Source organism: Telmatherina bonti (genome assembly GCF_933228915.1).
Source record: "Telmatherina bonti genome assembly, chromosome: 6".
NCBI lineage: Eukaryota > Metazoa > Chordata > Actinopteri > Atheriniformes > Telmatherinidae > Telmatherina > Telmatherina bonti.
The window spans coordinates 35,528,230-35,544,997 of record NC_136624.1 but is presented as its reverse complement, the minus strand read 5'-3'; the positions used below and the strand labels follow the sequence as shown (position 1 = coordinate 35,544,997).

Below are 16,768 nucleotides of genomic sequence, written 5' to 3'. Positions count from 1 at the left end.
ATGGCTCTACTTTATGACTATAGCTGCAGCTGTTTCTGCTGAGTTTTAGCTGGTATCCTATCAAGATTGTGAATAAACTCAATCATTTTATTTACTTACTGATTAAATAGTCATGAGAACTTTGATATTTTAAGTTAATTTCTATCAACATTTAAGCTTCTTATTAACGAAAAGAAATGACATGAAATGAAATTAAAATACTTTCTTAATCCCCAAAGGGAAATTTAATTAATGCAATTAATGCAAGATAGTTAATGCAAGTTTTATCCCTGCCAAGCATCGCATTTGGGGTATTTATGAAAACATATTTCATGAAACAGGTTTCTTTATTTTCTTATTATTCATCATATTAAATTATCTTGCTTTTATTTTTGAAGTGAGAAGTTTGGAGTAGCTCATGTTCTTGAGCTCCAATGGCATTGATTATTTCCGACGGTCCGTGAACCTAGCAGCACCCTGTCTGGTTCGCTCTCAGCGCTCATTCAGCGTGAAGCGTCCAGGGAAGCGCTGTGGTTGCAGAGGAGCACACGCTTCGCTTACACGCAGTTTAAACAGGATGTAGCAACTGACACAGAACACGGGACGGAAAAAAAAGCGGGTTAAATACTGAGATGCGACAAAAAAACACAAGTCAGACAGAAATGACTGCCACAGCGGAGGAGAGGAAGAAGACAAGGGGAGTCCCGATGAGGCACCTCACCGCCGGCAGGTCTTGACGGCTGCTCCCGCTGACCTGAGACACCCAAGCCCGCCGCAGCAGGACACGGTTCACACACCGAAAACCAAACGTAGCAGGGAAAAACTCCACATCCCGCCGGTGGAGCTGAAACATCCGACCATGGCGAGCCAGGGAGACTGTTGTGTGAAGGTTGCGTTGAGGTAAGCCTCCTCCGACGTCTGTCTGCTAGAAATATGCCGACCTTAGCAGACCACATTGTGTCTGTGCCTCTTGGCGATCAGTTCAATGCATCGTGCACACACATGGGTATCATTTCATTATGAAAGCCGATAATTCCCCTGCTTATTAGGATGCAGAGGCATCGGGGACAGTATTTCACCTTGTTTTGCAATACATGGGTGGTGCTCTGCACTGTATTGATAAGTCAAAACATGTTGTCTGTGCCATGCGATCTTCATATGACTGTTTTCATGCTGGGGCCCTGGTGTCCTCAGCTTTAGTCCGTTTTCTCTGGAACAGGAGCTCACATGCAGGTTTCAACACGGGATGAAGTGACAAGAGCAGCTGCAGGCAGGTGCAGGGAGGAGAATGGGCGTTTCTCTCCAAATCCATTTTTCTGCATGCATTTCTCATTACTTTACCTTCACTCTTTACCTTATCTGAAGAGGATCTGGTTTACTCCTATCATGTGCATAGCAGAGTTACTTCCATAAGCAGGACAGGGAAGCCTTTTTGTGCTTTTCAGTCCTGCCTTTGCAAGTAAGATGAGCACAAAGAGATGCTCTCCTCCCTTTGCTGTCTCATTCACTGCCTTAATGGATATGAAGCCAAGAAAACCTGCCAGCAGAACCGCTTTAGAACATGAGTGAGGGTCGTGGTTGCTTGATCGCTTTGTGTGCTAAAAATAATAGTAGAATCAAAGAGATCATGGAAATGTGCTTGCGTGTGCTGGCACTTGCTTGATGGCAGCCTCTGAAATTAGTAGGCGGGCTGTTATAATTGTGTCTGTAATCGTGCTCGTTTTACAGTGTGATGCTGCTGAGGTGGTGGTCTGACAAGACCCACAGTTCATGTAAGTCAGACCCTCCCAGAATCAGTCACATCAACCAAGGCTTGCTTGCTCGGTCGGTCACCTCGCAGGGTTTGTCATTTTGCCAGCACATGTGCAAAAAAAGTGAAAAATGGCTAAATTGTGCACGAGTTAGGACCCATTTAAAGGTGAAAGACCCCATTTGAAATCGGCAGATTGAGCTCAGCGGGGGTTGAGAATAGGGATCGGTCCTACGAAGATGAGACTCCAAACCAGTCGCTCTGTTTCCCTCAGGGGATGTTTCAGTCTCTCGTCAGCCATCGAGTGAATCTCCTTTGTGCTTGTTCACAGCTCCAACTGAAACAGGAAGTAGAGTAGGTGCTGCTGACACACACACACACACACACACGCACACACACACACACACATAAATACACAAAAAAGAAAAGGTCGAAAGAGAAACTAGATAGACGGCTGGTTGCTGCTGCTCAGCTGAAGTCATCAAATAAGGCATGAAGACCAATGCAGCGGCAAGGCTGGATTATCCAGTGGGTGTTATGGGCACAGGCCCAGGGGTCCACGCCCACTTGGGGTCCATTCAGAGACTAGTGGGACCCACATAGGCCATACACCAGGAGTTTAGACATGAGACGAAATGTACATAAAAGCCAGATAGTTACACCACAGTGTATAGTGTACTGCTACTGGGATGTTAGAAATGTCGTTAACAATTTTCACAATGTTGCGTTGGGGAAGGGGGGCCCGTGGGGCTCACTGGGCCCAGGGGCCTGTGCACTTTTAACCCGGCCCTGTGCAGCGGCACGTTGTGAGGTGATACATGGCTTTGTTTGTATCGCTTTGTGCGCTCGCTTCCATTGTTGTCACACACTAAAATGGCACAAGAAAGTCTAATGAACACAAAGGACTTCCCAAATTACAACAGTACAATTAAACGAGTTTAATTAGCGTGAACTTGAGCAGAGTTTGTGTAATTACGCGGCTCCTCGTGGGTGAGTTTGCACCGCTCCTTTTCATCATGTGTCATCTATTTTTAAATGCCCTGTGAGTGCCACAAAAAGTGTGTGTGTGTGTTTAACAGGAAATGGGAAGCAGCCAAATAAACACATGGAGAAGGATAACTTCCTGTTGCAGAACCAGAATCCCCCCCCTCCTCTCCCCGACAGCCTCCTTTCTCTGAGAAAATTCTCTACTCTGATAAGAGGGGATGATGTTTAATTGCTCCCATGTTGCGTTGCCCTCAGACAAACTACATGCAGCGCGGCGCTTCAGGTTTGCGTGTGCGTGGAGGTCACTGAGGCTGTTGCGAGGTTGAAACCAACATGCTAACTGAAAACGCCAACATCTACTTCCTGAATATCTGCCTGAACAATGTCTCTATACCCAGCGACATGGCCTACAGTCCTACGTTCAGACTTAACTGCCTGAGGAATGGATTGGACACAGACTCCCTCTTTTACACTCTGGACCTGCACTGCTGTCAGGTCAGACATGACCACATGCACGCACGATAATGTAAGTATTGTTGAAGTGCTTGCAGTCTGGATTTTTGCATCTTTATGCAGCTGCATTTATTACAAAATCAGCTTAGTGTGAAGCAAACACTCTATAAGGATAAGTAGATTCATATGAGCCCCCCCCTATAAAACCACATGTGGAGAAGCACGTGTGGTTTTACTTCACCTGCAGCTTAGTATCACCCCCTCTTGCTGATTTTATGTTAAGTGCTACACCCCCCCCCCCCCCCCCCCCCCCACACACACACACACACACACACTGGAAGCTTTACCTTAAAACTGGCCCTGAGTGTTTCCATGTGTGGCTGTAAATGTCAATAATTCAGCTTTTATGTGCATGTTGGGTGAAACTTGACATGAGAGTTATGAGCACTGTGTAAAATCCTATTTGCATATTGATCTCTGTCCCCTGCTGTTTCTCTTATTGTCACTTACTCATATCAGGCCAGCGAGCTTCTTGTCTGACGCTGAATTGCCAAGTCAGCCTCCGCGGCTGCGTATAAATAGGCACAAAGACAGATCTGTTTAGCACAAGTTGAGGTCTCTGAACTTGTGACCGCTGCTAGATGTTCTCACCTTAACAGCCTTTCTCTCGAGGCCTCGCTCTCTGTTTAATTTGAGCAGATTATCTAAGGAATCAGCAAAGATTTGACTTCTTTGTGCTCCATGTTGTTGTGGTTCGAGAGGGTGACTGCAATGAGGCAGAATGAAACAGAAACAGCAACGAGACCTGCATAGAGAGCATAACATTTTCAGTGTTCTTTGCCAACCGCAGGTGGGTGACTGGGGCATTATGTGGCCTTGTGACGCAGGGCATCTGTAGCTGAAAGGCGATGGAAGCTCAGCTGATGAATTCATGATCAATCAATCTTAAATTGCCCTTTTTCTGATGCAATTTAAAAAAATAACTCCATTAAGGTGCTCCTCTTGCTCCAATACAAAGAAGTAGAAGAATACAGCTTTGGAAAGAGTCCCTCACAGCTGATACACAAAGGATTTAAATGGGAGAAAAAAAAGGTGTTTTGTTGTTGGACGTATGTCTGGTGTCGGCTGCTCGTCTCGCCTGTTTCCTGTCTGTGTTAATAGTTTGCCACACAGGCTCTGTCTGTGTTACACACCTCCCCGGGGGGGGGGGGGGGTTCTTGTTTAAATGGCTGAAATTGGTGGGAAAGATTGCATGTCTGAGACAAAGCTACTGGTCACAGGATTGTACTGCTGCTGTATCACATCAGAGCCTTCTTACACTTGGACTCAACATTCACCGCCCTGCCAATCCCCCAGCAGCTTGATGCAGATTTACACTCACAGGTTTGGAAAAGTGAAAGCGCCGATTAGTCGATGAGAGCAGCTCCCAAGTTGTTTCTAATCAGTGATTTGGACTGGAGGGGGGGGTGGAAGAGGAGCAGGAAACGTGGCAGAGCACACACCCAAGCTGGCCGTCTGCAGCTGTGCATCACTTCCTCCTTGCCCAGTGGCGTTCAAATGTTTTTATTTTGTTTTTGGAGGCGGTTTTCGGGCTTTTATTGATCTTAGGCTGCTCTGGGGGTTTTGTGGTCACAAGGTCACATTTTGTTTTGTTTTTTATGGCTGCTGTTATCTCTGAGCCCTCCAATATTTCATGGTTCTGTGTGAATGTAATTTGTGGTATGACTGCTAATGAAGCTGCAAGCATGTGTCACGACACTAAAAAACCCCTTTGACACAAGATATGAGACACGTGTACACACAGCAAGTCACGACACAATCGGGTTCTGGTCATTTTCTCTCTGGGATAAGGCCTGTAGCAGACTGTAGGTAACTGAAAGAGTGTAAAAAAATGTCTGCAGAGCAAAGACATCTGAACTTTCCGAGCTGCATCGCTTCATAATTTGACTGAAGAGTCACATTGCAAGTTGTAATGTTGGTGTGAATTTGCAGGATGATGATTGAGGAAGCTGTGTTTGTGCACTCAGAAATAAGACAAGCTGTAGCAGATTATATGTGATATGGATAAAAATATTTGGGTCTTTGCTTTGTGGGCAGTCAGTTGATGAACTTCTCCTGATTCAGTGCATCAGCACTCCCAAATAGTGTGCTGCTGTTGCAGAATAACTTCCTGTAAGGCTGCTGCTGAACTATCCACACTTCCTGTTCACTTCCTGCTTATGAGCTGCTGATGCTGAAACTGTTCGGTTTGAGTTACTGAACCAGACTCACGACAAACGAGGAGCCTTTGTGACTTACCTTGTTGGGGTCCGTTTGCAACTCTGTTGTCTTCTGCTGAATAAAAGCCGTCTTCCCTTTTCATCCAACGCCATTTTAAACTTCCCTTTAAATGCATCTCTTTCCTCTTGTTCACCCTTGCCTGCACTGAGGGGGAAATTGCCTGAAAGTGACCATTTTACTGTCTCATACCAGCTTCGTCTACCTGTTAATCTTCCTCTTATGCACATGCATGCAGACATCAGACAAACTGATGTATATTTATCTGAATTCAGTGAGGAAAGGTGCTCCAGTCAAATCTAGCATTTGCATTTTGCTGTTATCAGGGTCTCATCATATGTCAGTATGCGCTCTGAACAGTCCTGACTGTCATTATTCATGCAGCTTGAACACAAGGAAACCCTTGTCACGGCTCGTGCGGTCAGAGTAGAAAATAATGAATTTCCTAATATGGTTGCATTTGGCTTAAAATGCCGTCTGAGATCTCTTGTTGTCCGCATATTCTGATGAACCATATGTGTGTGTTGACATTGTTGTGGTCATTTAGAGATCACAGGAGGCTGTGTGTGTGGAGGGGGAAGGGGAAAGGGGGGGGGGGTTAACAGAAGCCCTTTAAACAGAGCACCTCATGGGCGAGCACAGACAGAGGACACAGTGTGAATGAGCCTGATGTCACTGCAGGTCTTTGTGGACTCTGCTGAGCTTGCACACACACAAACTCACATGCACGTACAGATAAAGACACTGGAGTATTTTTAAGAGTATTTTTTTTTAGAGTGGAAGGCTTTAAAGGAAAAGGAGAGGTTTGTGGACTCTGTTTCTTTTGTTGTCTTGGGTTTATAAACTGCTCTCTCTCTCCTCTAAAAGAGCAACACTTCCTGCAATTCAGCGCAGCAAATACAAAGAAAAATCAAAGACGGATCGACACAGAAGCGAGATGGTGGACACAGAGGTGGGGGGGTGAAGTGGGATAAAGGAGCAAGTGTCTGGTCTGCCGTCAAAAGGGCTACTGTAGCGTGAAAATATAAACTGCATGTGTGTGTGTGTGTCTGAGTGTGCAGCGTATGAATAATTTGGGCGCAGCTGCACGTGTTTGCCATATTCCCGCAGAGAGAAGCTGAGGCAGAGAGATGGAAGCCCTCAGGTGTTGTGTCTAGACTGTAAAGTGTTTATTTACTTCTCTATTTTCATCCGGGTCATTCTTTTATAAACAATAAAAACTCACATTCTCTTCTGCTTTTTCCGGCTCTGAAGTGGAAATGAAGCTCGAATAGCAAAAATATGACATTAGAAGAATGTTATGTTCAAGAATTCAACTTCTTCTTGGTGTCATTGCTCTTCTGAAGCATACTCTTGTACACATCGACACTCTCCTATCTTCAGCCTCGTTCTGCTGGGTAGATATGGAGAGATGGCATGTGTGTGTGTGTGTGTGTGTGTGTGTGTGTGTGTGTGTGTGTGTGTGTGTGAGTGACCAGCTGGCCCATAATCACCTTCAAGATTAAGTGGCTTAATCACGGCTGGGGTTTGTGTCTCTGAATGTGCTTTCTGTCACTATGTGCAGACAGACAGAGGTGTCAGCAGGACAGTTGGCTTTAAAGTAGCTGAAATCAGCATGAAATTAGTTGCTCATACTGTGAAATGTAATTACTTTATAATTCAGGACTTTGTCCAGAACAGTTTTTAATGCTTTAGGCTTAAAAAACTTGTAAAATTTCCATCATTATCATCTCAACTTTTTTTTTTTTTTTTTTTTTTTTTTTTTTTTTAACAGTGAGTCAGCAAATGTTAGCATGCTATAATATTAAACAGTGAAAATGAAAGAATTGTCTTTATCAAAGTTCAAATTGTCCTAGTAAGTGTGTTGTGGGAATAAAATGTGCTAAGAAGTGTATGGTACAAGTTGTAATGGTTGTTATCTGGCAGGTTTATGTGACATGATGATGGTATCTTGCAGAAAGACAATAACTTGACTTAATTAGTCCATTTGGGAAAATGCTAACAAGCTAACATGGCTTCATGACTGTAAATAGTTTGTGTGTGATCGCTTATTTGGCAGAAAAGTAACAGTAACATTCAAGTCTGTTTTACTTCCTCTTCAACTCTGCTATGTATTTATCAAAAATGCATTTTTGTTCAGCTGCTGAATGCTGTTTTTATCTGGATGGAGCTAACTTTTTCAAACATATGCACAATAAGTTTAATAGAACTTGTGTGCTGAAAACAACTTTGTGGCTCCTCACAATTATTATAAGAGAGGAGAACAAGTTAAAAAATACCGTTTTTAGCTTTACAACTGATGAGGATAATTTACTTTTTAATAGTACGAGCAACAAACTAAACGTGAGACTGTTTATATGTTACTTTCCAGAAGAAGACCTTGCAGGACAATACACAGCAAACAAGGGGTATCACATCTCATACATCTACAGGGAAATGTACCCCTTGTAGATGTATGAGATGTTTGTTGTGAAGTGACATTGTGAAATATTAAATGAGACTCAAATCAAGCCTTACAAGGATGTCCCCTTTAAGGTCCTCTGGATCACACTCTCTTCCTTCATCATGCAGGGCAGTGTCAGAACGCCACTGCAGGTTCATCATTTATATCTGTTGTGTGTTTGTTCATACACATATTTATAAAGTCACTCACTGTAACAGTTTCAATACTTGTGCATTTGATCAATTTTAAAATCTAATTTTAACCGTCCAAATCAGATTTAAAAAAAGAATTGGGAATTGCTTTTGTTGTACAGTAGAACTTATTGTAGTTTGTAACTGTGTTGTGGAAGGACTGGCTTTGATTTGAAGGCTCCTCTGAGAGTCGGCTGGAGGCTATACGGGTGTCCTTGGTAAATAACAATGAATCCCTTACAGCAACATATGCCGGGGTGTTTCAAGATCTTCAGGGGACATCTTTATGTTTGCTGGGTACACACTTTTAATGTGTATATACTGGCAAAATACCTGAAACTGAGACCCTTGGTGCACCATTATACCTTTTATGGGGTAATGGAGAATATAAGGATTCATCTATGCCATGTTTTATGTTAGACCAGGGAGCCATGCAAGGTGTGCCCCCTGCTGCCTTTAAACTATCAGTGGTTGGTTTTGATTGGCTAAAAATGAGGTCAGAATGGTCAAGTGTAAAGGAGAAGAGAGAAGGAGAAAACTGGTAATCTTGCCAGAGATATGCTTTTACTGAATCCCTGGCTCTGATGCACTACCTTCTTTTAGATCCCTGCACATTGTACACTATTGTTTTGTATTTGTAGTATTGTTGTACACACATCTACAACGTGTGCATCAAAACATGATTATTAAAGTTTGTGTGCATTCAAAAGCCCTCTTCCTTGCAAGATGTATCCTGATCCTCAAAGCTGTCTTAAACACTCCACATTGTGACGTCTGCTTTACATTCTCTATAATCATTGTTGTAAGGTCAAAGTCCAAACTTTTTCCATATATCATATAAATTACACTTTTACCAAGATGGTAAGGGGAAGATGCATGTGTGTGTGCACATATCTGATGTAAAAGTCTGGATCCCCGGGCTAAATTCACTTTCCTACAGACAGACATCGAGACATGGTGGCTGGCGGCATTAGCGCTCATGCTAAATGCTGTCTGACACAGGAGGAGGCGGGGCAGGTTGTAATGGTAACCAGCGCTCCAGGGGGCCAGACAGACAAGCAGAGTCATGGAGCAGTCTGCCGCTCAGCTGCATTTGTTGTACACTGTGTTAGAGAGAAAAAGGTGAACAAAGATATCGGCTTTCACGGCTGTTAGTTTGACTTGTGACATTTAATAAATGAAATACCGCCACCTTAGCATGTAGGAGACATGATTTCAGTTCTTGAGAATTTAGACACAAGTTCCCTTTCCTGTCTTGTAATAAATCCTCTAAACTATCCAATCGAATGTCCATATTGGTCTCTGATACTGACGGTATCTACAGATTGGATATCGGGCTTGAGCTCCTGTATGTACAAACTTATTGTTATTGTGCAGTTTTAAGCCTCATAAAATATGTTGACAGCTTTTTCTGTTGTCTTAAGTTCTGGTTTTCTGTTTTAATTTGTAGTTTCCCTTGTGTTTTCTGTCTAGCCTGGTTTCCTCTTCATTAGTTCACCTGGTTTCACATAGCTTATCCATTCCACCTACTACTTCCAGACTACTTGGGTTCAGTTGTCAATTCCCAGTTTGCTGTTTTTAGACTCCTCTGTTGTCCATCAGTTCATTAAACTAAGAAAAACAGCATTCTACCAGCCTCGTGTCTTGTGCTTCATCTGGCATTAGGGTCCACATCTCCCGTCTCCATGAATCTGACGTTTACCTGTACACCTGCTTTAACTGGTGTGATGGGGAACGAGCAGCCTTTGCTCCTAAAGCGTGTCACTAACTTGGATGGGTTTTAGTCTGGGAACATAAAAAGCAAAGTGGCAACTTGACAAGTGTGTATTGCCAAGGTTTCCAGTAGGGGTGGGAAAATCGAATTGGAAAATTGAAAATCTGGATTATTTTGCTTCACAATTTTAAAATAGATTTTTTGTTAAAAAAAATCACAATTTTTTTTCTCAAATGAATAGATATAATTCATAACAAAATTTTGGTCATTTTTGTTGTTTTTATTGATCTTTTTACTTGTCATTTTGGGCATTATAGCAGCAGAATGATGGTCTGGCTGCTGTGTTGTTTTTCCCAATTGAAATCAAGAAAAATGACGAGCAAAAGAAAAAAAGTTTTATACATTTTTTTTTTTTGCTTTTAATCTACAAAAATAGCAGTATCGAAGAATTGTGAGAATCGCATTTTAAATCGAATCGGCACCCAAAAAATTGGAATCGAATCGGGACAAAAGCATATCGTCACAGCCCTAGTTTCCAGGGTAAAACGGTGTTTACCGCGCATGCTTTAGGGACTGCGGAAGCATTCCAGTAAACTTCCAGCAGACAAGGGATTAGCGCAGAGAAAAGTTGCTCCAATTCATCCTTCTGGGCAGTGGATCTACGTCAAGGAGAACTCTGGAATAGTCTGCTAGCTAGAACATCTGTAATCCTGCATCTGTAATGTAACTCACATGAAGGATCCTTGAGCCTAACAGGCTAAGTTTACAGCACTTTCACAAATGCATGTAAACCTGTGGAGCATTTCAACCATTCGCAATGCACACAGTTCCGTTTCTAGGATCTTCAAACTGAACTAGACGTTTTTGCAAATCGGCGCCATGAAGACGTTCTGGCCAGATTGACCCCTGGCGTCTATCATCAGAAGTCTTCTTCAGCAGCTGATACTATAGACTACAGTCTGTCTGCAATGCTGTAACAGTAGATCGTGTTTCCAGATTATTCACATACATCCTGGTTCCCTTTCAACACATTATCTTGGACTTTAAATATATATATAAAAAAGCCGTTATAACTACCTTTGTTTTTATTTAGATTATAAAGCAACTACAGACATTGTATCTGATGTAATTTAGAATTTTTCTTTTCGTATTAATAATTTTTAAAAACATTTTATTTATCAATTTCTATCATATTAAGAAGTGATGTGTGCTTTATTGCAAACTAATGAAAGCTTACACAATAACAGCAATAATGACCATAAGGACAACAACGTAAACTGATGTGAAGACATCTGTATCGGCCAATATCCAAATTATTAGAAATCAGAATCGGATCAGAACCAAAAAGAAAAGCAGATTGGTGCTTCTTCATCTTTAAATGGAAAACATCAAATGTTGAAAATAGATTTCATTGTAATTTCAGATAAGGCTGAAGTATCAAACTTCACATGCTTTAAATACAAGGATGGCAAAATCTTCTTTATACAGAATGATAGAATTGTATGTCGCGTACAGTTTGGCTCTGTCTATGTTACGGGTTGCTTCTTGTTGCTACTTAGCATTTAAACTTTCATCCCTTTGGAAAATCCCTCCTCGATCTCCCAGTTCCAATCAAGTTAATCCCAATTAAGTTATTGACCAAGTTTATGGTATCTGAGGTTATTGTGTTTCTCACAATACACATTTTATAAGTCACAATACCATCTGCAACCTTTAATATTCTCTCATTCCCTTTTTCCAATCATAAAAATTCATTAGAATCAAATGGGATGGTTCCTCGCTGACCTTGACAAGACTGTCTGTCATGAAAATGTAGGAGAGGAAGCTAATTTGATTCTTTGTCATGCCTCCACCTCCCCCCATGGAGCAGCAGACAGAGCAGATGAGGGGAGGGGGAGGGAATGAGGAAATGGGGTAGGGATTGACCCAGAATTGGCTTGCATGATGCGGAATGATGTGCTCCGGTAACAATGAGCGATGCTCATCTGAAGCTGAATGATGGCTGCATTTGACAGCGATGAGAAGTTAGTTTCTTACAGCTTGTCTTGGAGCCTTCAACACTAAAAAGGACTTAAATGTTCTCTGGTTTTACTGTGATTGGGGGGAAAAAAGTCTGTTATTGTGTAGTTTCATTATTGGTGTTATCAAAAAGAGTAAAACAAAGCATCTATGTTCAGGTAAATTATTCCTTTTTCAGCCCTGTAAGCATGGCGAGAAGCTTTAGGGCAGCGACTCTGACGGCAAATAGGAGTTTTTGATGGCTTTAAGCCTTTGCCAGCATCTTTCACAGCCAAGATTTCATGCTCGATCTGTTAAGCTTTTCTGCACAGCTTTGTCCTACTTTACCTGATATTATCAGCACCAAAATGGGAAATTTGATTCCATTCTGAAATCTTGGCTTCACTCCTCTTTCTTTTTCCTTTGATAACTATGGAGCATGAAATCACATTGAGTGACAACTGACAAAATAGAAACATAGTGGTGCATTTGGACGGCCTTATTTGTCCGATACCAGTCTGAGTCTTTTGGAAATACGTTCCTGATGGAGACATTGAAAGACGACTGTTCATTTAGCCGATACCTCTGGAAGAGTTGACCCGGGTCTTTCCAGATAATGTGGGACAACTCTGTCCTTGACGTCGGTCTCTGTTAAGGAAATGCTCGTTGTAACATTAGTGAACCAGTTCGCTCATTGTTCTCCAGTGTGGGATGCAGCATGCTAACACAACCAGTCAAACCAATGTGCAGAGAGTATGTGAACCCTGTTCTCCCATCACAGATTAACAATTGGCAGTGTTGCCTCAGGCCACCGGGGTTGCCGGTCTATGAAGGCAGTTTCATAGATAAGGCAAATGTGGAGGAGGACTGAAACACAGGATCTCATGTACTGTATGTCTGTGGGGGTGTGCAGACAATTACTCACAAGACAGCTTTATTAGAAAAAGAGAGAAATACTCTAATTGTTTTACATCTCTTATTGTTAAAGAAAAAGAAAATATAAAAACTAATATATATGAAAAAAAAAAAAATATATATATATATATATAAAACATTAATATAATATAATATATTTTGAACTGTGACGATTTTATATATATATATATATATATATATATATATATATATATATATATATATATATTAATATAATATGAACTGTGACGATATGCTTTTGTCCCGATTCTATTCTATTCCAATTCTTTGGGTGCCGATTTGATTTTAATTGCAATTCTTCAATATTGCTTTTTTTTGCCGAATTTAAACAAATTTTTTTTTCACAAAACTTCATTTTGCTCATTATTTTTCTTGATTTCAACTAGGAAAAAACAACACATTAGCTAGACTTGCTTTAATGCCCACGAAGACAAGAAGACAAGTGAAATTATCAATATAAACAATGAAAATGAAGAAAAAGAAAGTAACTTGGGAAATTAGCTCCATTTTTCACTTAAGTGTAATGATTATGAATCGGAAATCTGTTTGAATTGAGAATCGATTCTGAATCAAATCGTCACCCCAAAACTGAGTTTTGAATTGTGAGTTGTTATCAGATTCATAGTAATTTCTTTGTTTCTGCAATTAAACAATTTTTAACATGCGGTCTGTAGAGCAGGGCTTCTGATGCTGTTCTCTGGTGCTGCTCCCATCATACAAACACTTATCTTCATAAAACTTTGTGTGTTCATAAAACTCTTTATTCCCTTGCTGTGCTGCTGTTGTAGCTCAAGGCCAAAAAAACAACCTCTCTTGCCATTATTCCATTTAATTTGATGCTATCTTCTGTCTTTCAGAGCTAACAGACCTTAGCTTGCCATGGACAGGGCACAGATAGGTGTCTGTTGTTTGTTTCATCCATTCTCGTGGACCAGCATATGAAACTCTGAATGTGTGTGCAGGCCTTAGGCCACCGACCCGCTGGCCTGCTGTGACGTCGGGGCCCATGTGGAAGATTGCAGGCCCAAAGCGAGAGACACATTTCTGAATAGTCTACTTCCGTGACCCATTCTGGCAGAGGGTGTGTTCTTACCGCACTCATACAAGGGTACTTACTGATTACAATAAGAGCATAGCATAGGCATTATGGTAGAAGTGTCTTTAATTGGTTATGATTGGCAGAAGACCAAGATGAAGGGATGAGAAGGTTGACTGGAGAGAGAGAGAGAGAGAGAGAGACAGTTGATGGTTTTATGTGTGGAATCACTGCAGATTGCTGATCCAGAAAATCAATGGCAGCGCTGATTAAATGGGCAATGGGACAGAAATGCCTCCTGAAGCTACATAAACAAAATCTTTCAGCTAAACTGTTCTGGAGTCTGTTTTCCTTGCTAAAAGCAGGAAATAAGTGAGTAAGCACTTTGATAGAGGGGTTTTTAATAAGCTTTAAAATACCAGAAGGTGCTGATTGGTCCAGGGTTCAGCAATATGAGCTTTTGCTATGTTGCTCAGAAAGGCTGCATTAGGTAAATAAGATGCAGTTTTTGCAGAAGATGTTGTTGCAAAAACTTATTGTTCATTCTATACCATGTAAATGGCGTGTGGACATGTTGGTCTACCTCAGTCATCATCCATGGTCATGAAACTGAGCTGCTGTTTTAACTGGGACAATATCTTGTTTTACTGTTTGACAAAGTACCTGAAAAGCTGGAGATATTCCCTGCGGTGTTGGTCCCAGTGGAGGCTTTTGTTGTTTTTCTGTGCCGATTCACACGCTGAGTGAAATGGAAAACATGGAATTTGGGTTAAACTCTTAAAAATGTCTGAAAACTGCTTTCTGTGCTTGCTGCAGATGTTTTGGACGACTCTCTGACCATCTGCTCCTGGACCACATATTTCCACTCTGTCCATTCTTTCTTGTTAGTCATTTTGTTTTGACCTTAGCAGCCAGTGGTCTCCCTCTCCTCCATCTATTGCTGCACCTCAGGGGCTCTCTCTTTTCATCCCATAGACACTGATATGCCCAGTGCTCCTAACCCAAAATAGGCCGATTAAATTTCCTGACTTCTCAGGGCTCTTCATGTCAAACATGCGACAGTCCTCCTGAATTGCCATTTTACCCACCCTTTGTTGTACTTGGTTTCATTTCTCTTATGCTCCCTTGTATGGCACAGAAAGACACAGCGAGGGGAAAAGAAAGATAAAACCCTTCAGAGAGCATTAATAAGCTCCAGCACTACAGCTTTGCAGAAGTTTTCTGTCAGGTGCACGTTGTGACAAACGTTAGTGCTCTTGCAAATTTCTAGGACACCTTAAGCCTGCTGAGATTTGTAAACCACGTTTCAATCTCAGCTCCGTTCACAAATCAGTCAATCTGGTGTTCCTTACAGTAACACAGAGCTTTTAAAGAAATACAACTTACATCCTCGTCCCTAACGGAGACCTCTCTCCTAGATGCCGTCGTTTGTCTCTCTTCCTCCATTTTCTGTCAACAATGTCTTAAGAGAACCTAAAATTTCTTTTTTTTCATTTCCATCTCTCTTTCTTGTTAACAGCCTTGCATTCTTAGGTGAATTTACACTTGTCCAGATTGGGTGGAATTTCCTTTAAGACATCTTGGTTTACTGATAAGAAAAGGGAGGAAAAAATGTTGTACTTCCTTATTTTTAAGGAAGCCCCCCCCCCCCCCCCCCCCAGTTGTGAATTTCTTTTGAGAGACTTTGCACAGTTATCTTTTCCCAGTTGCTATGGAAACATAGTTTAGACATGTTCATACGGTCAGTGATAAGAGCCCGAGTTAAAACGAGCACACACTCGGACACAAACTGGACATGTAGCTCAGAGAGCTTTTGTTACTGCCTTTTTAACAAATCTAGAAACTAACCATTGTTTTCATGATTTTCTTTCACAGTTTGGGAAAAGTTTTAAAAATGACATTAAAACCTTATTCACTCTTTTAATCAGCTGTGTTGTCAGCGTTGCCACAATGTTTTTCTAACAATAACAAGAACAATCAGAAGAAATACGCCTGATTGTGCACAGTTCTGAACCATGAGGGAGGAGAACAGTTTAGTCCAACCTTTCCCTGTGAGAAACACTCCTACCCCCTTATTCTCTCCTCCCACTCCATATTCATGTCATAACGCGACATCTCATTCTCGTGCACGATTCACCAGACGAAAGTCGCATCTTCCAGTGATTTTACTGTTGTGGTTTCAGTAAATGGCTGCACCCCACGTCGATGACATTTTTCTTTTTTAATTAAATCCCCATCTTTTCCCTCGGCGACGTTGCTGTTGTGTTTAAAAGATCTGTTGTGCAATCGCTATGAGAGACGGTGTAGTTGCTCCGGCAACGACCTACGTTTAGGAATTGTCAGAGAAAAACTGACATGGAAAGCTTAGCAGCTAGTTAGCATTAGCAGCTTCCACCAACTAAAAAAGCCTGCATAATTAATGAGCTTTTTTAAAAATTAAAAAAAAAAAAAAAAAGACATCTTTTACCACTTTACACAGAGCTTAGAAAGCATTTTTCTTAACGAGATTAAAATAAAATCACGTATAGTCCCTTTAATGTAATACCCGAAACCACAAGCAAGATCATTTTTGCGTGGCATGGATGCAGACAAACACACATGGCAGTTGGATTAAACCTAATCTGAACTCTGATAAACGACGAAGCACTAATCGGAGGTATGGTACAAGCATGCAGAACAGAACCAGATGGAGACTCAGTGCTCCTGTTTATGTAATCTCAGTCAGGCTGGGTAATCTCATTTCAGAAGAGAGAGAGACAGAATAAAAGAGAGAGAAAAGTTATTTAATACATTCAGCAGTGACAAAAAGATGCTTTTGAATTGTCGACTTATTGAGATGAATTGTTGTTCCTAAAGGTTCCCGAAGAGTCCTCTCTGAAATCCTGGAGGCCTCTGTGGTTTTCTATGCTCATGAACATGCAGAGCTTTGAGTCTGGCAGCAGTTCGACAAGCACCTTCACAATCATGCTCATTTGAGGATCAATGTGATTGAGTTGCTGATAAA

At 41.5% G+C, this 16,768-nt stretch overlaps 1 protein-coding gene across 1 annotated transcript in view; it reads left to right on the top strand.

Moving 5' to 3' along the window:
* Positions 1 to 838: 838 nt before the first annotated feature.
* The window catches only part of kif21b (kinesin family member 21B), a gene marked incomplete at both ends in the record, with an annotated part of 67,256 nt that continues 51,326 nt past the window's right edge, over positions 839 to 16,768 (top strand). The window contains one exon of the mRNA XM_079242143.1: positions 839 to 879. Within this exon, the coding sequence (XP_079098269.1) occupies positions 839 to 879 (41 nt within the window). The remainder of the gene's footprint in view (positions 880 to 16,768) is intronic.